Source organism: Petromyzon marinus, chromosome 14 (genome assembly GCF_048934315.1).
Source record: "Petromyzon marinus isolate PM22_M1 ecotype Great Lakes invasive population chromosome 14, UKy_Petmar_22M1.pri1.0, whole genome shotgun sequence".
Lineage (NCBI taxonomy): Eukaryota > Metazoa > Chordata > Hyperoartia > Petromyzontiformes > Petromyzontidae > Petromyzon > Petromyzon marinus.
Genome location: NC_133680.1, coordinates 1,756,434 through 1,782,602, shown reverse-complemented (window position 1 = coordinate 1,782,602; position 26,169 = coordinate 1,756,434). Strand labels below are relative to the sequence as shown.

At 46.9% G+C, this 26,169-nt stretch overlaps 3 protein-coding genes across 11 annotated transcripts in view; 2 read left to right on the top strand and 1 right to left on the bottom strand.

Annotated features, from left to right (window-relative positions):
* The first annotated feature begins 4,217 nt into the window (after nucleotides 1–4,217).
* ATP23 (ATP23 metallopeptidase and ATP synthase assembly factor homolog) lies at nucleotides 4,218–12,390 on the top strand. Its single transcript, XM_032954432.2, has 6 exons — nucleotides 4,218–5,248; nucleotides 5,527–5,572; nucleotides 7,660–7,741; nucleotides 8,843–8,980; nucleotides 10,034–10,117; nucleotides 10,968–12,390. Exons 1-6 carry the CDS (start codon nucleotides 4,999–5,001, stop codon nucleotides 11,169–11,171), a joined length of 804 nt encoding a protein of 267 aa, XP_032810323.2. The 5' UTR covers nucleotides 4,218–4,998; the 3' UTR covers nucleotides 11,172–12,390.
* On the bottom strand, nucleotides 11,683–18,662 carry GPKOW (G-patch domain and KOW motifs). 2 transcript variants are annotated; one of them, XM_032954429.2, is made up of 11 exons: nucleotides 18,451–18,662; nucleotides 17,337–17,500; nucleotides 16,632–16,771; nucleotides 16,309–16,415; nucleotides 15,754–15,958; nucleotides 15,222–15,354; nucleotides 14,908–15,127; nucleotides 14,681–14,795; nucleotides 14,214–14,283; nucleotides 13,978–14,063; nucleotides 11,683–13,650 (listed from the first exon to the last, which is right to left on the bottom strand). In XM_032954429.2, exons 1-11 carry the CDS (start codon nucleotides 18,615–18,617, stop codon nucleotides 13,516–13,518), a joined length of 1,542 nt encoding a protein of 513 aa, XP_032810320.2. In that variant the 5' UTR covers nucleotides 18,618–18,662; the 3' UTR covers nucleotides 11,683–13,515. The 2 variants fall into 2 exon arrangements, with proteins under 2 accessions (XP_032810320.2, XP_032810321.2); XM_032954430.2 differs by having other exon boundaries at nucleotides 14,681–14,792; nucleotides 18,451–18,661.
* Nucleotides 18,663–20,146: 1,484 nt separating this feature from the next.
* LOC116942463 (membrane-associated guanylate kinase, WW and PDZ domain-containing protein 2-like) overlaps nucleotides 20,147–26,169 on the top strand; it is a 74,042-nt gene continuing 68,019 nt past the window's right edge. For 3 of the 8 annotated variants that reach the window (XM_076066992.1, XM_076066994.1, XM_076066995.1), the window contains exon 1: nucleotides 20,148–21,148. The gene's annotated coding sequence lies outside the window, so the exon portion shown is untranslated. Of the gene's footprint in view, nucleotides 21,149–26,169 lie in introns of all 8 variants that reach the window. The other 5 variants (XR_012941671.1, XM_076066991.1, XM_076066996.1 and 2 more) reach the window with 4 other exon arrangements.

Here is a 26,169-nt window from a genome sequence, read left to right as displayed (position 1 = left end):
CAGACGGGACGGCTGAGGGCCCGTTGTGGTGCCCGTGCGATGCCCCTTCTGCTGCCTTTTGATGACGCGGGGCGTGCGCGTCGCTCACGACCACCCAGAGGTTGCCCTTTTCCCTCTCCCCCCTCGGCTTGCAGAGTTCAGCTTTGATCTCAGCACGGGGGGGGGGGGTCACTGAGCCACCGCGCGCGGGAGCCGTGCCGGATCCACAGCCCCCACTCCCAGCCGTGGAAGCAACGCGCCGTGAATTATTTGGAAGCCCGCTACTCCACGGCCACCGCCGAGACATTAACAACGCGGCATCGACGGGGAATCGACACAAAACCACAACAACAACAACCAATAAAGAAACACCCAAATATAAACCACTACAGAGGCGTTCGCTGCTTTGAACGAGGTGATAGACGGTCGTCGTCGTTGTTGTGGCGGAGGGGGGGGGGACATCCGTGGGTCGCCCCAAGCGCATGGGCGACAGCGGACTCGGTGAGCCGATGGAGCGGCCACAGTGGAGACGGAACGAGGGCGAATTCAGCTCGCGTGGAGGAGCTACATCGGCGTGAGATCGTGAGGGATGGTGAGAGCGTTGGGTAAGAGCCTTCATCCAGCAGTGAATAAATCATGGCCGATGATGACTGTATACGGAGTGATTCAAAGAAAATGTTAACACTTCTGCGAATTTGCAACAATGCCACGAGAAATGTGCTGCCTTTGTGTTCTGGAGACCACCTGGAGAAGATTCCAGGCCACGTGTTGACAACGATGAATTATAAGTGGAGACTCTTTGTCTTTTTGAAGCTATTAACATACAATTGGTATCATGTTACAGTGTAGTATTCGTTCTTTTTTCCATTAAAACCGATAGTGCCTTATAGGTGTTAACATTTGTTTTAAGCACACTGTATTTGAACGGCACTGCAGGTTTCCAGGGCACCCATTCGTTTTAAAGAATAAATCGCGGTTTGATGAAGTAAATAAAACATCGTCGATGAGGATATTTGCCACTGATTTTTGGGGCTCGAATCCAGATTTCTGGGTCCATACCACAGGGCGCTTACAATATTGTCACAACTTCACACATATACGGACAAAGCTAAAGGTCCTAAGTGTAGCCTACACAGACTGTTGGGGCAAGTGTCGTTCGCGAGAACTTATGAAGGCGGCACGGTACACGAGGGGATGGGTCACCAAACACCACGCTCACCCGCCTTTGTCTCCCCAGTGCTGATGTTTACACACCGCACGTGGTGCACCACTCATTTAAGGCGGAGTCGACCTGGGAGAGACCGGTTTTATATATTCGCCACGAATGTTGGCCGTGAGCGGAAATCGAACTCGGGTCGTCGTGTTCGTAGCGCGAGTGCGCTAACCACTACACCACCGCTCCCACAATATGCACACACAGACACACGCGCGCGCTCGCGCTCATGCTAACAGCGCTCGGCTCTCTAATTTGACAGCCAATTTGTTTTTCGTTGCATCTCCTCGGGCCACTTTGAGGATTTACAAATCGGGTGGCCTCTACGACATCAGGAACAGCGGCGGCAGCAGCGGCTAAAAATAGCCTCGGGTGATGGGGGAGGAGGCGAGGGGGCAAGCTTCCAGCTCCATCCGCACCTCCCCCAGAAGTAAGGGTGGAGGGAGACTCTGCGATGGTGGATGGATACGGGGAGGGGGTGAGTCGCAGAGGGACAAGAGAACGAGAGACGGAGAGAAGCAGTGACATACGTGCACAGGGGCCTCCTTCTTTCAGAGGGGGGGGGGGGAGTGATGTTATCTGTCTTACACTGTGGCTCTCTGTGTGTCTCTGTGTGTTTCTCCGTGTCATTTTATCACTCCCCGTGTCTCCGTCTGTCTCTTTGTGTGTGCAACACGTACACGTGAACAGTGTACTCGCTTCCAACCCCAAAATGTATCTGTGCCTGTCTCTCTGCCTCTCTGTTTGCCTCTGTCTATTTATGTGGCTCTGTCCGCCTCTGTCTATTTACGTGGCTCTCTGTATAACTCTGTGTGTCTGTCTTTGTCTGCTTCTCTCTATCTCTCTCTCAATCTATCCTTCTGTGGCTCTCTATGTGTCTCTCTCCGTGTCCCTCTGTCTGGTTTCACTCCATGTATCTGTCTCCAGGATCTCTCTCCATGTCTGTCTGTATGTTTCCCTCTATGGCTGTCTGTCTTTGTGTTTGGCCCTGTATCTCTGTCTTTCGGCCCCTTCCCCGTCTCCACGTGACCCACTTCTTGTTGGGACAGTCAACGTCTGATGAAGAAATGCAGGGAATGGTGTCAAGGTCAACACAATCACGGCCAATACCATCGATGCCACCACAGCTCATCATTGATGAATTCATTTCGCTAGATCCTTCAACTGTTGCACGGTCAACACCCTCACGTGGCGTAGCATGGTTGGCGTGGATCCTGGTGCAAGGAATTAAACGGTGCCCCCTGTCCAATGTCACCGCTCCCCTCCTCGTAGCGCCCCCAGCGCCTGTGAGCCTCTGGCCTGTGAGCCTCCCGCCCGTGTCGCCCTGGTTCAGCTGCACAGCTTGCGAACCAAATAGCCGCACCACTGCGCAACCTCTCTCCAATGCCCTAAACAACTCACTCCTCCATTCCCCTTCCCTCGCCGTCCCTCACCTGCCCCCTCCATATCTGCCCCATAGGACCCCCTCCTCCACATCCTCCTCTTCATTCTATACATTGACCCACTTTCACCCAATCCCCTCTCCGCCCTCAGGTCCGATGTTAGAAAGCGATCCCAGATATAGCATTAATTCTGCTTCAAAGGCACTTCATCAGCTTGTCTCACGCCGTGCTGCTGCTGCTCGCTCCGTGCCTTGCATGCAACACAATACGCAAGGCGTCTCCAACCGCGCTTTCTCCTGCCTCGTGCAACCTGCGCTCCTATCCTGGGATGAAGTGGTGGAGAAGATGCCCTCCCCCCCCCCCCCCAATATTCCTAAAAAGAGTCCTCCACCTACCTACCAATCCTTCGCTCTCACTTCATCTAGCGCCACACTGGAGATTTTATGTGAAACACTTATCATCGTCTTCATCATCATCAATCATCAGCAATGGTCTATCCGCTGCGGGATAAAGGCCTCCTCAAGCCGTTGCTATCTCTCGCAGTCACACGATGTAACTATCCTCCTAACTCTTGCACATCGGCTACATCTTATCGTTCCATCGCTAGGGTGGTGCTACCCCTGGTTGCCTCTGCGCCGTTGCGCGCCACTTCGACTTCCGTGACAGATTGGCTACTGGCGCAGTACCCAGCTACCGTCTACAGTATCTCATGGTACTGTCATCAGCATCATCAGCACCTACCCATGTCACCTCGTCGATGGGAGGTAAGGGGGGAGAATGAAGGCCTTTATCTCACGCCGCCTCATCATTGGCCAAGGTCAATCCACTGTTGGATGAGGGTCGAGCTGTGGCGAGTATAGAGGAAGCTCAGCGCCACTATGTTGCTGCACTGCCCACTTCTGGCCACTAGGTGGCGCTGCAGCATAACAAACAACCTGTTCGTACATGGCTGGGTCAACCTTCCAAACACTATGGTGGTCCCAGCGCTTTTTTGCTTAGCTTGCGATATTTTGCTCAGCTTCAACGTATCAATAACAGACGTGGTCGATCCACTGCTGGACGATTGCCTCCCAACGCTGCCGCCGTCTCAAGATCCTGCGATGCAACGATGTACCTGCACACGCGAGCTGGAGTCATCGCTCCATCTCCCTTTGGTTAACGTCCTCTGGGACCCGTTCCATTGATTGGGTCATGCTGCTTATTCTCCGTTGTTGTTAACATTGACAATGAATCCGTGGCCCTCTGTTTGGACACCTGCGGACAAACCAAAGCCTATCATGGGGGACACCGGTAACCACGCAAGGCGTTTGTGATCACGATAACACGCCCGAGAGGACATACACCGTGGAGATGGAGCGATTTATGTAGTTTATTGTAAAAATTCGGTCACAGTCCCTATGATCACTGTTACGTTGCAATTATGGCTTTATTTTTTGGTGATTTTGAAAAGTTTTTTGGTTTGGACATGTTTGTTTTGTTGTAGTACGGAGTTAGACTGATGGCCTTAATCTAAGTTTTCTTGTGGTTGTTGTTGTTTGACTTGCATCCAACTGGGATTTTTTGCACACAGCGTTGGTGTACGGTGCTTTTTTCAGGAATATTTTGCTGTTTTTTTTCATGGAATTTCTATTTGCACAGTCACATAGTCACTTTAAGATGTTTTTCTTGTTCGTGTTTTTTTTGTTGTGGTTGCACCCGATTCAAGAGCCGAATGGCTCACAGGGCTATACCAAAATAAATACAGTGAAAACTGAAACTGAATGACGATGACGACGACGACGAAGAGATGGGCTCGTGTGCTGGAGCTAGTATTGTGGCATGGAGAGACCGTGAGAAGTGGCGACGGTTTGGGGAGGCGCCTCAATCCGGCAGTGGATCAACTAAGGGCAACATTTGGTGATGTTTCTGCTACTGCTGCTGCATTGGCAGTGGTGCGCAAACAGCACTCAACACAGTCATCAATAGCACTGCGTGTGGCCTTAAACGGAACAAAGTATGGCTCTACTTCATAGCGTATACATTTAGAGGCCAGAGAGAAGGAGTGGATCATAAGAAAAGCGACTGTGCAATCCGTCTCTCTGGCCTGTCTATCTAGGTACTATCAATAAGGGCCATTGTCAAAAACGTCGCCTATTATGTGTTTCCCCTTCAAGGCCACACACACACAGTGCTGAGCGTTTTGATGAAAAATGGAAAATGGGTGTAAGTGTGCATATGGCAAGGCGATACATTCGGCGTGCAACTTAATTCCACAGCGTAATTGCCACCGCCGCATTCGTTGTATTTTAACGAACCCAGAAGTAATTACCCACCAATAATGATCAATGAGTTATCAACTTTAGCGAGTTCATTCAAGGCGTGCTGCTGCTGGCCAATTTCCCAAGCGCCTTTGAGCGCGTGGGGGCGGCGTGACGTCACACCGTCATGGCCGCGCCCATGGGTAACGTGGGCGACGCCGCGCCGGGTAATGGGGACACGGGGACACGGGGCTCTGAGGCTGGAGACAGCACGGAGACACGGGGCTCTGGGGGTGGAGACGGCACGGAGACACGGGGCTCTGGGGACGAGCGCCATGGTCTGCACCTCTTCCCCGAGCGGCTGGTGCCTAAATTCAAGCGCGGATTCGCGGCCAGCGTGAAGTGCAACTTCATGCTGAAGGTCGCGCTGGAGTCGAGTAAGAGCGCCGCACAGCACGCTACATCACGCTGTGCACCAAGCTACACTACACACCGCACTCTACACCACGACACACCACACTACACACTATCGCACCACACACCATGCCGCACACTGCACTATAAACAACACCACAACCCGCGCTACACACCGCCTTTGCCGACAGCATATACAACAACACACTTCACACTATAACGTGCAGCTGTTTCGATACTCCCATTTTAACGCACTGATTTAATTTCCATTGGTGCAACCTGAATTTTTTGTTTCTTTCAGATCCGTATGCAATACTTCTACAAGATGCTTTGAAGAGATCGGGGTGGTACGTGGTGGTTGTTGTTTTTTCCTTCGAACGCCTAATGATGTTAACCCTAACTCAATGTCTGGTGCGGTTCCGCGGTAGTTGGCGCACTGCGTTCTTAACCAGAGTTCGATCCCTGGTATCGGTGGCGAGTGCTGTCCGAAGCGCCGATCCTGAACCCCTCTTCCTGCTGAGATCTCCCCCCGCCTCTGTCCACCGAGCAGTGTCAGGATACTTTATCAGGAATATGTATCTAAACTGGGGGAATCTGATGAGCTATGAAGCTCTTTTTCACAGTCGCTTCACAGACGTTCAGCATAGACGGGGGTGTGGAAGATCGCAGCCTTCACGCGGGCCCACTCTGTTAAGTGAGAAATCGGCGCCTACCGAGAAGCACGGTGGGCTACGTGCGGTGCGACAGAAGTTCAACGTACAAACAAATCACGACGAACGCTATCAACGCGGCGACCGATCATCGGTCATCCGGAGCAACAGCGCAAGCTACACCAACGGCCATCGTCAGGGCCAAACAACGCCCAAGTTAAACACCGGGACAAGGATCCTCCGACTGAACATTGAGGACGGACTCTGCCGGGCGATGAGAGAGAGTATCGTATCTCGCTGACTTCATGACGACCAATAACGTCGGTCGAGAATAGATGGGAAAAAAGTCAACCAGGAGGTCGCGGGGTAAAGTGTGAGCACCCCCCACCCCTTACCAAGACGTCTGGCCAGCGAGGAAGAGTAGGCAAAACACCCTCTAGAGGTGAAATCTTGACTGAAAGCTTTCGTGACTGCAGGAATTCATATTCTTTGGGTGTTTCGGTAAAGTCACGTAGATAGGTTCACAATAAAAAAATAAACCAAAATACCACGATGTTTCGATCGCAACACAAGCGATCGTCTTGAGGTGGGAAAAAAATTAATACGATAGCTTGTGTTGCGATCGAAACGTCGTGGCTTTTTTTTTAATACATTGTGAACCTATCTACGTGATTTTACCGAAAGCCCCAAAGAATACCCTCCAGAGGTGTTTTCTAGAGCTCCCTCTCGTGGAGGCACTTCCACAGCAGTGACGTGAGCAAGCTATTGCAGGGCTGCACCTTTGCCTTTTATACAGTGGCTACACCAGCCTCTGCGTCTGTTCTGCACAGCTGCCCGCTATATCCATGTTATTGTATCCACTCAGTGCAGGGCTGGGCCAAGTTGAACGAAAGTGAAGTGGCTCAATATTGATCAATGATCGCGTCAGTCCAATTGTTTATTTCGCCTTAGAATATACTGGATTAGACGCGCTAGATCTTGCAAATAGGGCGAGTCATTGGGCGTGCTAATGCAGCTCTCATAGCGATTGTCATTTTCACATCAGTGTTGCAAATTGCTTTTAGCCTCCCCGTATTGGCGTGCGCTTTGAGTGATAAGTGGCTTTTTATGTTCTGACATTTTTGCCCAATTTTATCGCCATTCTGCTTCCGACCTCGTGCCACTGAGACGAATCGCCGTACTCATTCAGAATTCTGACAGAGCAATGCAACCCGCAGTGTTAGAACTACATCCGATATCTCTTGAGTTATCTCTGATCCGTACAAGGGGGAAGCATTTTACAACCTGCTTTGCACATTAGAGTAATGTTAGGTGCATGGCAGTCAAACCAATATCTAATTTTCAGAGCTAATTGAGTAATGAACCAAACTTACTGTGATGGGTTTTGTTGTGCGGTCATGTGACTGGGCTTAAAGACCATCGGCTCGCTACGCTGAATTGTTTACGGTAAAAATTTTATGGCACTGTGGGTAAAAGCAATGTGACTCGCAGTTAACAGATTGCGTTCTATCATGGTTGGGGATCGACGCATCCTTCTGGGGGTCGATAAAACGAGCACCGCTTTGTAGGATGTAAATATTGGATGTCCCGTCGGTAGATTTTGCCTCTGACATACAAGTGTGGAATAAAAAAAAAACTGGCTTAAGAGCTGTAAACTGCTCATTTGATTGAGGAAACCACTGACAGATGTTGAATATAAACGCACGTGTCCTGCCAGGCTGTCGTGGGGTGACAGTGCCACGAATTGAAATGTTTGCTTCACGAGCTCGCGTTGTTTTGTGCAGCACCGCGTACTGGGATCGACACTTCTCATGCGAAGAGTGCGACAATAAAGTTGCCGGGGGATTCGACTCCCACACGTCACAGGTGCTTCTTACAAACCCTGCGCTTGACCTTGGCCTGTGAGCATCCTGCTTCGTCGGAATAATTCACCACTGGAGCGAGGCTTCGGGCCTCTCATCTAACGCTCTCGTCAAACCTTCCCAACACACACCACGTTATCTCGGATTGGCGATCTGGTTTAATGATGTCGGGGTTACACACGGAACCAGTCTAAAGTAGGCTTGTAACGATTAACTGCGTAAACGATTTGAAATATTACGATTTGGTGGCATATTTTTGTACCGATAATTAATTTTGTGGTATATTTATGCGAGAAGAGACTTTTGTCATCTTTTCGCCGGCTCCATTGTATTGTTTCTCACTTGTCCAATTTAGTTTGGCTTCCGTTCCAAAATGTAATTCTAGCTCATCGTTTGCATGTAACTTGCATAGTTGTAAATAACAGATTCTTACGCGCATGATCCGATGCCTGTATCGTGACCCTAAGAATCGCTATTCATCATAGAATCAATGCATCCTTACATGCTTAGTATCAAGAGGCTATAGCAGCCTATAGGCGTGGACCGCATTGGTCTGATGCCATGGTTGTGACCCTTATCCCACCCCCGAGTGCCAGCAGTTAATGAACGCTCAGCAAACAACTGGCTGTGCTGTTCACTGCAAACAACCTATTGCGCCACTTTCTTTTGTTCATGAACATGATGTCACTTTCACTAATGTCACACCATGTACGCCAAGTTTACACGTAACGCCCCCCCCCACCTCTTTTGGCCTGTGGTGAGCTGAGATTTGATGCTGGCTCACAATCACAAAATGCTGCACACCCCTGGGCTACAGATTGCGCTGTGTTTAAATACCAGAACGATGTTCGAGATTATTTTTGGTCGCGTATTAAATCGCTTTGTGGGAGCGATTTTCGTGCTCTGCGGAGAAGCAGCCAAAGTGGCCCACGAAGGAAGGTCAGTTGACCGAGAGGGCACGGCAAAACTTTTGTCGAAAAGTTAGCGGAGCAATTGCCCATCCTCCTCCGTCCCACCCCTCTGTTTCTACATCTGTGACATGAATTCACCGCGGACGGCGCAAGGACACGACGCGTTTGTCGGTTGGCGGTGTGCCTGCGCCCAGGTGGTGATTTGCCAGAACAACGTGCAGAGCCAGCACTACATGAACCGTGTGGTGACACACGAGCTCATCCACGCCTTCGACCACTGCCGCGCGCACGTCGATTGGTTCGGCTCAATGGAGCACATGGCCTGCTCCGAGGTGAGTCCCCAGCAGGGTCGTTTGCCGCTTATCGTTTTTACCCCAGATGCAGCGTTTTCAAAAATGTATTGTAGATTCCAAAAATTCAAGAACTGGTTCCGTGACTTGCGACTGAACGCACGGTGACTGAATGGAGCGAACCGGCGGACGTTGTGCCAAACGACGCACGGCGCAACCCGAGGGCACACCGAAGAACCTGTACCGTGCAACTGCAAAAAACCGAAGCGGTATAGAATAAGGGGTGTTTCTGCTTCGTGTGTTTATTGCAGTCAAGTTTATTTAATCAGTTGAGAACTCACGGTAGCAGCATAATCTCAATGCAAGAGTGTCCTAGGTCATAAAATCATAAAGTACAGCAATAAAGCAACCGAGAAATCATAATGTACAACTTGTCAAATGAGCAATCGAAACGATGCTAAATAATACATTCCCGTGGCGCAAGTTGGGTCGGGGCAGATACATTTTAGATCATGATGGTACAGATACAATACATTCTACAGCGGCATTAAAAGAGAAGGGGTGTCTATTGTACTTAAGGATTGTTTTCAGCCACAGCTGTGGTTTGTTCTTACGAGCAAATGCTGCCACCTGGTGGCGTGCAATGGTAACACGTCATAAAGAGGCTACACTAACCAGGTGTGTGTATTATGGGTGTAACATTGATTTCATGGTTACGTGCTCCCCAGTCGCCACAAAAGGCTGCTGCTTTCACCACGATTCAAAAACAGTTATTAGTCTGACTGGGAGAGTGAGTCGATGAGAAAATTAATTGCCTTTTTCCCGTAATGGTTCTAGAAACTCATCCTAGCAATAATTATAATTTACAACATGGGTTTGCCGAAATCCAAGTGTAGCACATTGCTACACTGCCCCACCCCCCACCCCCCCGACTCTCGTGCCACCATGTGGGAATCCCGCTTTCATGAACTTCCCATGCTAACATACAATTCGTCTGTCCCTGCCGCTGGTCGTCATACAAAAATGTGGTACACGCAACGTTTTTTGTTTGTTTACAAATATAAAAAAAGGCTATCGTAATTTTATTTCTTTCAGATCCGAGCTGCGAACCTCAGTGGGGATTGCACCTTCCAAAACGAACTCCGGCGATTCAACTTTGGACTGAAAGGCCATCACCAGGTACTTTTTAAAATTTAAATCACAGTTGCGAAGCGCCAACCCAAAACACCAAGCGGTCAAAAACGTAATGGCACCTGAATCTCTAATAGATGAGTGAATACACAAGTACGTAAGTACGTACGTGTGGTCCTTGTGGCGTTTGGTACCAATGTATGGCTCTCCGCTTTTCAAATTTAAATCGCTCATTCCAACTGACAGGGTGGAAAGATTTCCCTTTGCCACAAACTGTTGTACAACATTTTGATTTAAAGCTTTCGGGACTGCAGGGATTCATATTCTTGGTTCTTTCGGTAAAGTCGCGTAGAAGGGAAACTATGAAAATAAAAATATAAAACAATAAAATAATATTGTTTTAATAAAAATATAAAACAATAAAATATTGTTTTATATTTTTATATTGTTTCCCGTCTACGTGACTTTACCGAAAGAACCAAGAATATGTAGTACAAGTTCCGCTGAAAAACATTCGAGCTCTGCTTCAGACATGTTTCTGTGACCTCCATCCCTCCCTCCAACCAGCCAGACGCCAAAACTTTTCTTTGTATAATATAGTATTAAATATGATGAGTATAGCATAACACTGAAGCCACCTCGTCCAGATCTGGAGGTAAACCCTTCCACCTGCCAGCACTCAACAGCTTCTGAACTCCTGATTACAACCAATGCACAATGCGGGCGACGTCACGCCAGCCAGCCAATTTCTTTTTCGAATATCGCACGACGCTCTTGCCTGAACTGTGCGACTGTAGACTGTGAAACATCGCACCTTGGGGTGACAGCCTTGCACTGAGAATGGCACGAATGCCAAATCGTACGAAGCGACGATGATTAACTGTGCCCGCGCGTGCAGACGTGCGTGCGCAACAGAGCCGCCTTGTCCATCCTGGCGGTGCGGCCCACCACTATCGAGGAGGCCAAGGCGGCCGTGGATCGCGTGTTCGAGCCGTGCTTCAACGACTTGGAGCCCTTCGGCCGCATCCCTCTAACCAAGAAGCACGCCAAGTACGCCTTCCTGCAGCATCAGTCGCGCGACCGCTACGAAGCCAACCTCTAGTGCACCCGACGGGATGTTACCCCGGCAAAATAATTACCGTCGCCTCTGGATCACGAAGGTGCTTCGGAAAGTTCAGACGCGCCCAAACTTGGGTGCAAGCAAACCTGAAATCTCACTCTCCCAAAGCTCGACAGCCCTGTTGTCTGCAGGCTATGATGGAGTCAGCTCTCAGGAATTTGGACTGGGAGGCGATTTGGCACTGCCCCAAGACTTGGGAGAGGAAATGTTTCCAGCTGCAAAATGGAGAGCACTTGTTTAAAACGCACAGCTTGAATGATTGCTCATAAAAATTACTGATTTATATATAAAATAAAAACTCGAGTATTTACTCTTGTAAATGTGATACTTGTGAAGCAGCACTTGTGGAAGTACGTTGTGTGAAATGCGAATAAAAAGTTTGATACAGTGCTGTGATGTTACAAGGAATCCATATGGAGTATGGAAAATACGCCTATAGAAACTTAAGTGTAAAATCAAAGCCACACCATGTACGACAATAAAAGCCAACAGAGAAAACCACTGGACTGACATTTATTACAAAAGTCTTTATCAAACCAACAAAATACCTTGTTGCAGAGTGGTATGTACAAATTAATTGAACCATATAAATTTAAACCACAAACATGTGGAAGTACAGGTTAGGTAACTACACCAGACAGCACATTCACTCATTTGAGCAATACACAGTATTGCAGATCAAATATATAATGTTAAACACACTCCAAGGCAATCCCCATGGAAGTTTCCACCAATGATAAGCCAGCTACCCATGATGACCATGCTTTCTCAGGTGACCTTTAGGTATGTTCGCCACTGCAACAAAACTTTGCGATTCAGGGGCATGATTCCCTGCATGTTTGTGCGAGCGTAAGAATGGATTTTAATGGAAATCTTTTAATCTTTACAATCCTAACAAAATACTGAATGGGTCAAGACCGAATGCAGTACTTGTTGGCAACACCCGATTGGCAGCAGGTTGACAGTGGTAACACTTGTGCCCCAGTGAGACGCCATGTGGTTCGATTTCCAAGTTGAGCACCTTACTGTGTGGCGTTTGCATGTCTCCCCTCCCCCTGTTCTGCATTGGATGTCTGGTTTCAAATAGAACTGGCCAATGGAACTGGTATTGATCAAAAATCCCAGTGTGAAACAATTACCTGAAAATTACTCATTTGGTATTATAGTATTGCCCCCGACTGCAAAAGCTTGACAGGATCCTCCTAAAAACAAATCTTGAAACTCGGTGAAGCTTTCCTGGGTAAAAAAAGAGTTTTGCTAACAAATTGGCAATAAATAATTAATTATGCAATAACCCTATCTCACGAACATTATCACAATCCATATTTATTAGCCATATACACCAACTGTGGTACCAAATTCTGCTGTGGCCCATGAACTAAAAAGGCAGTAGGGAGTCTGCTCACTTGATCATTAATTACAGCAGCCACTGGCTGTATTTTAACACCACGTGATTTTCAGATCACATTTTTCCACTGCCATTAATGACAGTATGCAGGCAGGCAGTATCCTGTTGTAATGGAACAAGATGCAATGATAGAGGCGACAGTGCTATCACAAATAGCCTGTTTGGAAGCAAAACACTTTGTTCAGTTGAGAAAAACATCCTTTTGTAAGCAACCAGGTTTACAACTAGCCTCGAACATTGCATCAGCTTGCCAGTGAATAGTTAGGGCTGGTTTCAGGTTAGGCATCTTGGGTATAGATTAAGTCTGCCATAAGGAGCCCTATGAGCAGTATGTGGAGTGCCGAGTTGCATGTAAATTGTATTTCATGTAACCCAAAAAACTAAACAGCATTGCACTGCGAGCCACGTAACCTAAGTTTGATTTCTAGTCAACTATTATCAGTGGTAATGCCAGAACTGATCCTGAGCATCCCCTTCACCAAACCATACAAACCAATGTGGTGACGCATGGTCAAATAACCTCCATGACTGGTGTGGGAGGTCTTCATTAAGCAGTGGATTGACACACAGTTGTGTGTCAATCCCAAGTTGTGATACACGAGTTTAAAGTGTCGTTAATGATAAAGACCCAGAAGTGACTGCATGCACGTTGCCGTGGCACTGCAGCGACATCGTGGGGCCATCGAACAGTACGGCAGTCACTCCACAGTGACATCACGGCGGTGCATCTGATAGTCAATTCAATTATAATTTCCCATGAACAAACCCCCTAAACTCATGTTAAAGACCACTTGTGACACAACCTACATGTGCAGCCACAGAAATATTTAGTATTTTGGGTTACACCGTCAAACTCGTGCGGCAAGCTGCCGGGTTGCGGCAAGGTGGATCCGTGGGGTGGAGTTCCCGTGCACACCCTCACTCAAACTCATCCACTTCGCCCACATAGTGACACATGTCGTCGTAGCTGAGCTTGAGTAGTTGGTCCGACTGGCCCGTGAGCTGCACGGTCGCCTGGCAATTGTTTTTGTCCCTGTTCAAGATGAGCCCCACCTGGAGGATGTCGCACACATATATTTGGAGATCGTCAGAGCTAGCCGCCGTAGTGCTGTGAACACCCAAAATGTAAGAGAAAAACTACAGTAAGGGGATCAGTCTTCATCAGTATAAAATATCTCAGTCGCAGGGGGGTTAAATACACGTGGTGAGGTGAAAGGACGCTTCGTTTCTGGTTCTTTACAGTGTCACCTGTGGCTCACTGCTAGGGAAACTAATGAAAGTCAGTTGTGTAAGATCACCCAAGACTGCTGAGGCTATACACAAACCAATGCACATAATTGGGGTTGCAATAAATTGTAACCTTCATTGACGAGTACCAACCTGTCCTTTGTATTTCCCCAGTACCACCATGACATAATCCTTGTCTGTCTTGGGTATTATGGTCTCCAGCATGGACTGCTCGATTCCTTTAATAATAAATAAAAAATGCACAAGTAATGCATGTAATACTTTACAAAAATATGAAAAATTCCTTTTAAACAATGTCAAGGAATTTTTATTTTAATGATTTTAGAAGTGCCTTTGTTGAGGTGAGGAGAAAGCAGGTGATGGAATACCTTCTAATATCCGGCCCTCTTCTGTCCTGCAAACGCATATCTCTGGCGTGACCACATCATCCACCGTCATCTGCCAGGAAAGAGGTAAACACAGTTTACCAAGAAGCAAAAGTTGCTCACCAGAGTTAATCATATTCCGATTCTCCCATCCCAGCATGGTCTAGCCTTTCCATATTTCCAGTCGTCTTTGGACAAACATCCCAATGTAGGACTACAGAGCTTGGGCAAGATCTGTCTTAATATGAATGCACTCTGCCCACCGCGTGCTTCACATGCAAACGCACAAAACCTCTTAATTTGACTTGCTGCTCTCTACGTCACCGATATTTCGGTTTCTGGAGCAACTAAAAGCACGTGAAGCAGATGAATATGCCGGTCCAAAATTAAATATCCATACATTTTAGTTTGTTGTGCCACCATTGGACAAGCAGAATATATCGCACCAGCGCTGTAACCTTGTGGCACACCTTTTTGTTGTAGTATTTTCCTCCCTTGTAAAACTTGTCCACAAAACGGACCCGCAGGTCCCTGCGCAGCCAACGTGGCTTCGAGGAAGTACTCGCAGCCACCACCTGTTTGCTACTTTTCCAAGAGCAGAGAATGGGTGGAAGTAAAATGAAAGCACGGCCAAATAAAACACATTGTACAACCAAATTGAAGTTGATGCTATGCAGTCGAGGGCCAAAGTTGTTACCGGCCGTCGTCTTTATCTTCGTGTTTCCTCTTTTTGCCGTGTCTGTCGTCGTCCCTGTGCCGGTCATCGTCTCTCGGTCTGCCGGCTTTGCTCCCGTCATGGGAGTTCTTCTTACCCTCATCCCTCTTGCCGCTGGAGCAACTCTCCCGGTGCTCATCCTCCCTTTCCCTCTCTTTCTTCTCCTGCTTCTCTTTCTCTTTGTGCGCCTTGCTTAAGCGACCTGTGGGCGATTCAGATGTAAAACTGTTACAGGAGAGGATGCAATCGGAGCGCCACTCCCAAGCAGTGTGATGCGGAAACTGTTAATCACGTACTGAGGTCTTTGCTGTACTTCTCGTACTCCTCCTTGTTCACCAGACGCGTCGCGTACTGGCTGATGGTGATCACGTTTCCTCCGATTGCCAGACGCAAAACCAAGCGTGCGTTGTCTGGGTCCAAGCCATCCACCTGGCGAGGCAAAGTTAGCGGTACATTCCACAACCATTCCAATGTTTAGAAAATTGCACAGAAGACAAGGCGAGTTTATGGGTTCTAATTCGGGTTAATTTATTTTTGCTAGTGTTTTTCATAATCGTACGCAAACAATGAAAAAAGTTAATAATTTTACCACACATATCAAAGTGTCTTATATGAAAAATACAAGTGCAACTTCCCATTCGAACTTACCACACGGTGAGTGCCTTATGATGGCTGCCACTGACCAATTACATTAGAATGCGCTGTGCGGTTAGAATGTGCAAACAATTTCCTTAAACGTCAACGGATTCCATGACTTTCAGAAATAACCCAATCCATAACTGATTATCAAAACTCTACTCTTTAATTAATCAAGTGTAGCTGCTGTACCTTCGCATACAGGTCCTTGTGTGGCCCTTTCTCCACAACCACAAACGCGCCGGCCGCGTAGCCCCTGGGCTGCTCCTCTGGGCGCTTCTCGCCCGGCTTGAGTGGCCGCTGAGGCTTTATGTCCTTGAGGGCATCAGCCGCCGAGCGGTCTGCTCCCAAACCCAGGCCCTTTGGCCTCACCTCGGCTTCAATAGGCTTCACGTCTCTGTGTGCAAGAGGTACACGGGCGTGCAGAGTGGTTAAAGAGGTGTGTGCACACCAGACGTGTAATGATTTACACCACTACCAGCCCTTGCCGATTCGATGAATTTTAACCATTTTGGATTGTCATTTAATTTTCATCCTTTGCCGTTGTCTGTTCCATTTTCCTCATGATACATAATTATATGAATTACATATATTTTACATAAGTTGTGATATATTCGGACACGTATTTTTCTATTTTATCATGAGTATAACATTTTAACTGATGAATCGATCTATTCCCAGTCAACATGACAATGTGCAGAGTTTGGTAGTTTTCTGAAGCTGTAAGACTGCTGCTGCAAGACTTACTGTTTAAAAGTTCTGCCAATGCCTTCCCCTTTCTTCCAACCCATTCCTCTTAGCATTGCCAAGCCATACGCCTCGATGGGGACTGCATCGTAGTCTGCCTCCGTTGCCTAAGAGAAGGAATGCAGAGCTCATTAAAACGCAAGCACTCAAAGGATGACAGAGCACGGAAAAAACATTTGAAGATCATACTGACTTCAAGATCCTCCGTGGACTCTCCACTGCCTACCTCTCCCCTCATCTCTACGTCCCTCAAAAATGTATTCTAACATATACCTAACACTCATTTTTAACCACCACTCCAGCCATCTCTGTGAAGCACTCACCGACTCGGGTCTCAGACTGACGTCCACTTTGTCCCCATCCTCGTATCCCTCAGGAACCTTGTTCTGCATGAGCAGTGGGATCGCGAGGTTTTCATCAACCTTCTCACCCCCATTCTGCAGTTCTTGGAACCTCCGTGACTCTGCACAGCACACCGATCCGTGCAAATAAAACATTACAAACAATGCAAAGTTATTATTTTTACCAGATAAGGCTCAATGGGCTATACAGCTCTTTTATAGAAGCGACCTGGCCACAAACGATGACGTGGCTTATCACGTAGAAATGTATAGCAGCCAAATATTCTTAAGTGCTTTTCTCGGCACTAAAATTACTTTATATTAAGTCCAAACTGGAAAGTCCCACTGTCACTAATTTGCCTTTGACAATGTGATCGTATATTATTTAGTTATCCAGGGAAGCGTCATTGGGTCTCAAGACTCTTGTTAAAGACGGTCCTGCACTGGAAGATATGGCCAAATACATTCATGAAATTATACTTCAATACTATACCCAGTCCACCTCAGCCTATTTGTGGGCTTGATTAATCTACAATCCACCAACCCATTCGTCAAAAGCTCTCGATTCCAACCATTAACTGCCATACCTGGCTGATGGCTCCCAACACTCAAGTTGCCTTGTCAAATTCCCAAGAGCATTGCTCTTGCAGCCTGCCCACCACAAGTTAAACACAATGTCTCCCTAACCTTCCAGCAGCTCTTGGATGGCCTTGGATTCCACATCGTCCTTCTTTTGCCCTTGATTCTCTTGCCCCTCTGTGGTATTGTGCTTCTCCAGTGCAAGGCCCACATAGCGGTTCTTTTGGATCAGTGGTATCACCAGCTCCCCTACCTTCTCCTTGGATTTGACGCTGCAAACATTGGAAACAAAAAAAATGCACTCTCAATTTGTATCGACATGGTGCCTTGACTATAACCACATCTCAAGATACTGACGAGTTGTGGAATACACACCCCTGTAATGGCTTGCCATGTAAGCGCTCTATTGTAATTGTCATTGAGGTAGTAGTTTCCATAATTCAGTCCTCCCGACCTATCAGGGACCACCTTTAAACTTTTACCAAACCAATCCACTCAAAATATACACGTGAAGTAGTTACACAATACATCCACCGGATTGGTAAATATGTAACATCCTTGATATTAATTTAAATCGGCACTCTAAGGTGGGACACAATATAGTGGTTAATTCAGCACACCGTGTAGCCGTTGCTGTGCGAAGTGTTTAGTCATCAAGTCCATAATACAGGTTTTTCTGCGTTAGATCGCGTAAATATAAATGTATTGTTAAACCCGTCATCACCCGACGCAGCTAATTAGTAAGGTTTGTCAAGTAAACAGAACATGCCAAATCATTACTAGTACAGCACCGGTGTGTTGAAGAGCAAATCCACAACATTTACAATTTGATTACGTTTCGCCAGTAATTACAACCAGCTTCATCAGGCGACAGCCAGTCATCAAGTGCGCAGGAGTTGGTGTCTTAGCCCATTGCCGAAAAATTGATTATTGCATCGCAGTCGACGGCTTACAAACTTCACTCGGCAGTGGATACACCAGGCGCCGTTACAATTATTAATCAGGGAAACAGTTAAAAAACAAACTCACTCAGTATGAATGAAACTCAATCAAGTTGATTAATAGAATTGCAAGGCATCCATCCCACTGCCAACCCCCCGCGCTTGCCTGCTTAATTCCCCCGGTAACAGTGCGCATGGCGGGTAAACAAAACCAGGCAAAACGGGGGGGCCCGTGGCGAGACCTCTAATTTTAGGCCGCAACGCTCGTCCACTTCGCGAACCTCACGACCTCCTTCCCCTCCACGCCCGTGACGAAGTCCGTCTCCTCGGCGCTGGGCTTCTCATCGTGGAGAACGGACGCCTCCTTGACCCTGGAGCGGTCGATCTTCTTGCTGAAGCCGAACGACACGGCCACCTTCGCCCCGGCATCGCCTTCGCTCGGCTCCATGTTCCCAGCGGCGCGCGACCTCGGGTGATGACGTGCGAACGTTTAGCGGTGACGTCGTGAGCTGTGACAGCCAATCAGAAGGCAATCTGCGTAAATGTGATGCAACTGGCGGGAAATTCAAATGTGAGTTTGCAATTTTTTAATGTAACGTTGCGAATTGTCTTCTGATTTATTGGTGCCACATATTCTCCTCAACGACGCTCATTGTTAAGTTGACGTTATTTATTATATATGTTTGCGTCTAACCCAGGACCCACATCTAACAGAGAGGGCTATTGCCCATACACATCTGATACAGTAGTCCATGAGCATTAGTTCAAGCACGCTTGACTGCTGATGAGACACTGCATTTCAAATCCGACCGATAGTTTGCTTGGTTTGAACTATTGCTGTTGAAATGATGCACTCTCACAAGGCCGTGCGGCCGATGGGATGTGTTAAAAACATTGGTTTTATTTATGGAATTGAGGTGTTATTGTCTGCTAATTTATATCTGGAATGTAAGATGATTTTAACAATGTAATGTCACGCCAAAGGGAGGCAGCTCACTATAGCGATGGAGCGATGACATTTTTCGGAGCTACTTGGATTATTCCACCATGAGACCGTGAAATTATGACGGCTTGGGGAAGCCTTCATCCAGCAGTGAATAGATCATGATCATCATGATGACTGATTAATGAATATACTCTAATCATCCTTAAATCACGAATGACACATTGTAGTAATGATTATTGACATATGATTGATACATTTTGGTGATCCAAATAACTGCTACATTACTGTGTTACGATAAGCAATGATTACAACATTTATGGAAATAAATATGATCGATATAGAAACGTACACGTCATAAATGCTGATTGTGATTATGGCACTAGATGATGGTCGATAAATTACGACTGACTGATTTTTATGATGACTGATCAATTATAATGCTGCTAATGCCACTACTATATGAATGCTAAACACTTACGAATGCTTAACGCGTAGGCTTTCGCGGCCAATACGATGCATCATGGTGTTTTTTTTTGGGTCAGATAGCCTTAGGAAAATATGTGTCGTAAACCCTCCTCCACCCGACACAGCCAATGAAGAAAGGTGTCACTTGAATAAACGTGGCAATGTTCAGTAACTGTGTTACTGATTCAGCACCACCGACAATGTTGGAGAGCGAGCCACAACATCTAACAAATTGGGTCGTCGTTCGACGTTTCGCTGCTCATTGCAACCAGCAACATCATCAGGCAGTTGCCACATTTTTTTGTTTTTTACAACAGCCTGATCGTGCTGGTTCACGAATCACCAGCCGATTGAACAAGATGAAAGATATTAAACAACGACGATCACCGTTGTCCGACTTATTCTTCTGCTCTGTCGGTGACAATGGGCGAGACAACATCGCGCACATCCGCCAGGTGGCCTCCTAAAGCCCTTTTTGCACAGCCAAATTCCATCGTCAGCAACTGTGGCTCAGCGTTTTGGGCCCTTCAGGGGGCGCCAGTGACACGCACGTGGGGGTCTTGCTGGCGGGACGGCACTGGGAGACGGGACAAGGAGGGGGTGGTGAGAGATTCAGGAGGGAGGAACAAGAAACTGAGAAGAGGAGGAGGGTCGAAGCCATTGCGTCTCGGCGTGCGGGCGGATACGGCATTGGCACTGCGGGTCAGAGTGGTTGGGTCACCACCACCACGCCATATAGCTTAGCCACTGCGTAAGTACGTGTGTACGTACACGTTCGAGTACGCAGTCATTGCGACTCGCACATTATTGATACGTGCATACAGTGTACGGAGAGAAGACCGCAACTTTGGAACCGGGAGCCCTGCTACAAAGTTTATTTGTGTTTGATTCAGGCGCCGAGTTTTGAGCAGCGTGTGCGCTACAACTTCAGTCATGCAAACCAAACTACAGTCTTGTCGACAGGCAGATGGACGTATGGAGCTTCATATTCGTGATGTTTTGTAATAATCGAGAACACAAGTCTCTGTTTTAAAGGAAGCTCTCGAAAACGTAAACAATCGCCTCGATTCGGTGAAGACGAGTGAAGCTGGCCGCAGTCAAGAAGAGTCCCTTCAGTCGTTCATTGAACAACCACGTTTCTCCATCGCTCCCTTTCTCGGACTATACTGCCGGATTATTTGTGCTGGATACCACGAGGAGGGCGCCACCCTTGCCTGATGAATTGAGGAACAGCTGGCTGGATTTGGAGGTGGGGACGATGGGAGCCAGAGACCCCCTTGGACATCATCACCAAGCCCGCATCGGGACCTCCTCGTCTCGATGAGAACCCAGCCGCGAGTCCCCTCTGCGTAAACCGAGTCGCGAGGAACTCTCCAGTCGCCTCCTATCGGACGTTGTGGTCCCGCAAAGCCCTGGTCCCACAAAGCCCTGGTCCCGCAAAGCCCTGGTCCCACTGCTTGGCAACGCAGCTGGGGGTTAGTGTCAGGGTGACATTGGGACCTGGTGAGGCCGGATTTGAGGGAAGACCTCCAGTGCAAGCGACGAGAGTCCACCACAGTCATCTGCAGGTGAGCGAGGAGGCACCATTATTGTTTTTTTTATGCACTCACCTTTCTCCTTGACTTTTGTCCACGAATGATGTTGAGATCAATGCGGGGGGGCGGGGGTATTGAAATGGTGAGGAATATTGATGTGGATGAGGGATATTGATGGGTGAGGGATATTGATGTGAGGGATATTGATAGGTGAGGCATATTGATGTTGAGATCAGGGATATTGATGGATGAGGGATATTGATGTGGGTGAGGGGTTTTGATGGGTGAGGGATATTGAGGTGGGTGAGGGATATTGACGTGGGTGAGGGCTATTGATGTGGATGAGGGATATTGACGGATGAGGGATATAGAGGTGGGTGAGGGATATTGATGGATGAGGGATATTGATGTGGGTGAGGGATATTGATGGGTGAGGGATATTAAAGTGGGTGAGGGATATTGATGGATGAGGGATATTGATGGATGAGGGATATTAAAGTGGGTGAGGGATATTGATGGATGAGGGATATTGAGGTGGGTGAGGGCTATTGATGGGTGAGAGAGATTGATGTGGATGAGGGATATTGATGGATGAGGGATATTGATGGGTGAGGGATATTGATGTGGGTGAAGGATATTGATGGATGAGGGATATTGATGGATGAGGGATATTGATGTGGGTGAGGGATATTGATGGATGAGGGATATTGATGGGTGAGGGATATTGAGGTGGGTGAGGGATATTGAGGTGGGTGAGGGAAATTGAGGTGGGTGAGGGATATTGAGGTGGGTGAGGGAAATTGAGGTGGGTGAGGGAAATTGAGGTGGGTGAGGGATATTGAGGTGGGTGAGGGATATTGATGTGGGTGAGGGATATTGATGGGTGAGGGATATTGAGGTGGGAGAGGGATATTGAGGTGGGTGAGGGATATTGAGGTGGGTGAGGGATATTGAGGTGGGTGAGGGATATTGAGGTGGGTGAGGGATATTGATGGGTGAGGGATATTGATGTCACGATTGGGAGGTGGGGGGAAGCGTACGTCGTGTGCCACCGTGTCTCCCATCAATAATTGAACAGCCTCTATAAAGACTCATGCCTACTCGACATGGGGTCTCCATGGCTGCTTGTCCGCCTCAACTTCAACACCATTCTCACTCGCCTGCTGAGACGAGTGTTGTGTTTTAAGGGTGACCCGTGAGGGTGCTTGATATTAAAATTTGTTAGCTGCTCAAAGTACCACGTCATGTTTTGGATGATTCTGTTTGGTTTATATATGCGTGGTTTTACCAGTCCGATCACTTATGTGACCTTTCTGTACCTGAAGGTCTCCCTGTGGTTGGGTTTATGCTTGGCAGTGTTGTAAATACCTCGTCGTGATTTTCAGTGTATGTGGAGAAGTAAGTTATAAAAAATGCACAGGTCTGTTTCATCACCAAAGTCCTTAAGTCCATCAGCCTATGAGACTTCTAGCAACGTCTGTTTAAGCCTGCAAATGCTGCACCGGTTTCGCTTTTACGAGTCTCATCAGCAGCGTGTGGCCACGTTATAAATTGGATTTACGAGGCCCATAGACCCGATGTATGTAAATGATGTGTAAATGAAATGTGTCAAAACAGACCCATCTGACGTGTTATTAAAGCGCTGTATTCGCAATCTACCAAGACAGCTCACTATAAATGTTCTACAATTTTATTGCGTAGTACTTTGCTTCAGGGGTACACGTATCATTGGAACATGTGCACGCGTTTTCTGTGATCTACATTAATGAGTTTCAGGTTGATGGCCATCCCCAGTGATTGTGGATTGGTGGTGGCACAACACACAGACACACCGTGCCATCATCAACACTGACTTAAGACTGCCACCCCCGTTAACACCGCCACAAAACACAGTAGGCGAACATTTCAAGCTGTTGCCCTCCGCGAAAGAGGAAGCATCAGATTATTAGTATGCTACATTGTCGACAATTTCCCAAAATGGCCAATATAACAACGCTTATGTTGTTAATGACGCTGATTGGGGGTGAGTTGCATTTGTGCTTTGCACGCCTACACCGAAGCAGTTTTCTTTGACAACACAAACGTTCGACATTATTTTGTTTGTTCTCCCATCGTCGTTTGAAATGTTGAAAACAAAACATGAACTTGTGAGTAAGTAGAGGACGTCATTAGACCACAGCGTGCGTTGGGCTTTTCCCCACCGCAAAGTGGGCTGCTGATGCATTGTGGCCCTTTGCCCACCTTCTGGTCTGACAAACGGCACTCATGCATTGGTCAAAAATACCCCATAAATAACGCTGTCACATTGCCAATATTCCATTTGTTTACTTGTTCCAACAACAACTCGCAGTGGCCACCAACGCTGTTCCCGTGATCACTCTTATTGCCTTATTGCCACAGTGTTACTGTATTGGTGGAAGATTGCTGGCGTTGATTCGTAATGCACGCACACCGAGTGGGTTTGATGATTATGATAGCTCAAAGGTGGCCTCGTAATTTGTGTCCAAAATAGGCAGCGCATGGATCACTCAGCTGATGACAAACAGGGTGGTCTTGTTGGTTGATTGGTTAATCGTTCACCCAGCTAATTATTTTATCAATCGCAGTGACTCGCCACTTAAAACGCGTCTGCCGGTAAGTCGAGCGAGAGGTGTGTGTTTGTCACAAGTGTTTTGTGAGCAGTTAAAAATCAACTCAAGTGTAAGTTGGGGGCCGTCCATAAATGACGTCACGCGATTTTGGCCGATTTTTGACCCCCCGCATCCTCGTCACACGGCGTCTCAAAAAGTCAGACCCCCCTCAAATATGACGTCACAAAGCTCTGCCCCCCCCCAACCATATTTCCATTTTGAAAAATAATTTTTGCTTCAAATCACTTTAAACTATTGTCATTGGAGTGAGTATTTAATGTGGCGCTGCACTCTGATGTTGTAAGAGAAAACACGTATTTAAAAGGAGGCATTGGAAAGCTGAAATTTAGCATAAAATTCACTTGAAAATATTCAACGTCTAACTAAAACTGCAGATGTTCAGAATATTATATTGAAATTCTCTTATAATTATACAATATTAAAAGTAATTATAACTATAAAAAATATACTTGAAACTTTGTAGTAGAACGAAGCAAAATGGAGAGTACAATTATAATAATCACATATTCATTCCACAGAATGAAAAGCCCTGGTAGAATCATTAAAATCAAAATGTTTAATAACAATCATTCAAAAAAATTACAAAATTTATGATTCTCCATTCTCCCATGAAGAAGCAAAATGCTCCTTCATGGAATAAATAAAAGGTGACCTTAGTAAATTTAAATAATCAAATAGTTAATAATGAAAATTAATAAAATATTTGTGTTGTTATAACAATTCTATTGTTTATATTAATTTTAAGTTGCGCATTTTGATGTGACGTCACATTTCTCAAACTCCCCCCCTCCCCCCCTCGTCACGCATCGTCACAAATGTCTGACCCCCCTCCCCCCCTAGGTGTGTGACGTCATTTATGGACGGCCCCTTGTAATTACACTCCAAAAACAATGGGAGATAATTGCATAACTTGTAAGCAGTGACATCAGCATCTTGATACGTAAGAAGCATTGCGCCATTCATTTATTTATGTGCATTGTTAAATATGGTGTGGGCACTTTAGAGTTTTCAGTAACACGATGTATGTTGAACTTATTTCGCATCGTACGAAGCCAACCGTGCTAACCGGGTGCGGGGAAGGACAAGAAACGAAACATAAAAAAAGCAGTTCTAAAGAAACAATAGCGTTCGCCGCGTTGCACACAAAGGAAGACATGTAAATCGCAAGATAACGTGAATGAAGAGGATATGTTTATTGAGAAGCTAGGGGGAGGGAGGTGAGAGAAAGGTGGGATGGTTGGAAAGAGGGCTTTGGATGTGTAAATGAAGACCGTGGAATGGATTAAATCTCATTCACAGGCAGTGGAGGAGAGGAAATTCTCCAGACTTAACTTTTCACATGAGAGTCCCCATCTCCACTGCTGAATGAAGGCCTGTGTATTCCATGTTTGTGATGGGTGTTGCTTGACCATGCATTCATTACTTCATCACGCTGATCAGTGTGTGTTGTAGAAGGGGGTGGGGAGCCCAAAACTGGTTCTGATATCACTTGCTATCGATGTGGTCAGATATACAACTCCGGTCGGCAGGCTCAAATATATATTATAAATAATGTTTTACTAATACTGCTGGAGCTTTGTTTTGTTTCAATGCATTTTTATGTTGAAGTCATGCTGACATCATCGTTGGATTAATTACTGCCGTGATGATGACCCACCAGCGAGAATGCAGGGGATAAGCCGTCCACACCCAATTCGAGGATAGGGCCGTTGGGATTTAATCACAAAACCCCTGGTTTTCTCAGCTGTGCGGGGAAACCAGTGCAAAGGATTTGCCCTTTGAATCGCGAGCACTCGCACTGAGTGTTGAAACCAGCATACTTGTGTAGACATGAGTATGGGCACAATGATAAGGTTCTGACAGCAAGTATGAGAATCCGTACTAGGCTAGTAATTTCTGGAACTGCATATGGTGTGTCCCCCACCCCGACAAAAAGTTGGGGATAGCTGCTCCCTCCCTGTATGTTGGGATACAATACAAATGGGATTTACATACCATCTAAATTGGGTCACACCTCAGGATGTTGAGCTGAGTGGGAGCACACATTGTAGTAGGAGAAGTCAAAGGTGGAGGAAAGGAAGGTCTTGAGCCTGAACTCTTGAACTGGTGGCAAACACAGGCTATGTGCAGAACATGCACAAGAATAGGCACTTTCTTCTAGACATGCAAAGCATGCTGGGACCATGTTTTCTACCTTTTACTATCGAATACACCTTTATTTGCGTATTACTATGATTGAAAAGAGGCTGACTGGGAGTTTCGCCATAAATTATTGGTTGTGGTATCAGTGTACGCATATGGGAGTAGAGCGAGATAAGAGGGGAGACGGAGTTTACAGCGGGACCACGTAAGATATGTGTGGGAGGGCAGCACATGTACAGCCCTTTTGCCAGTCCACTGCTG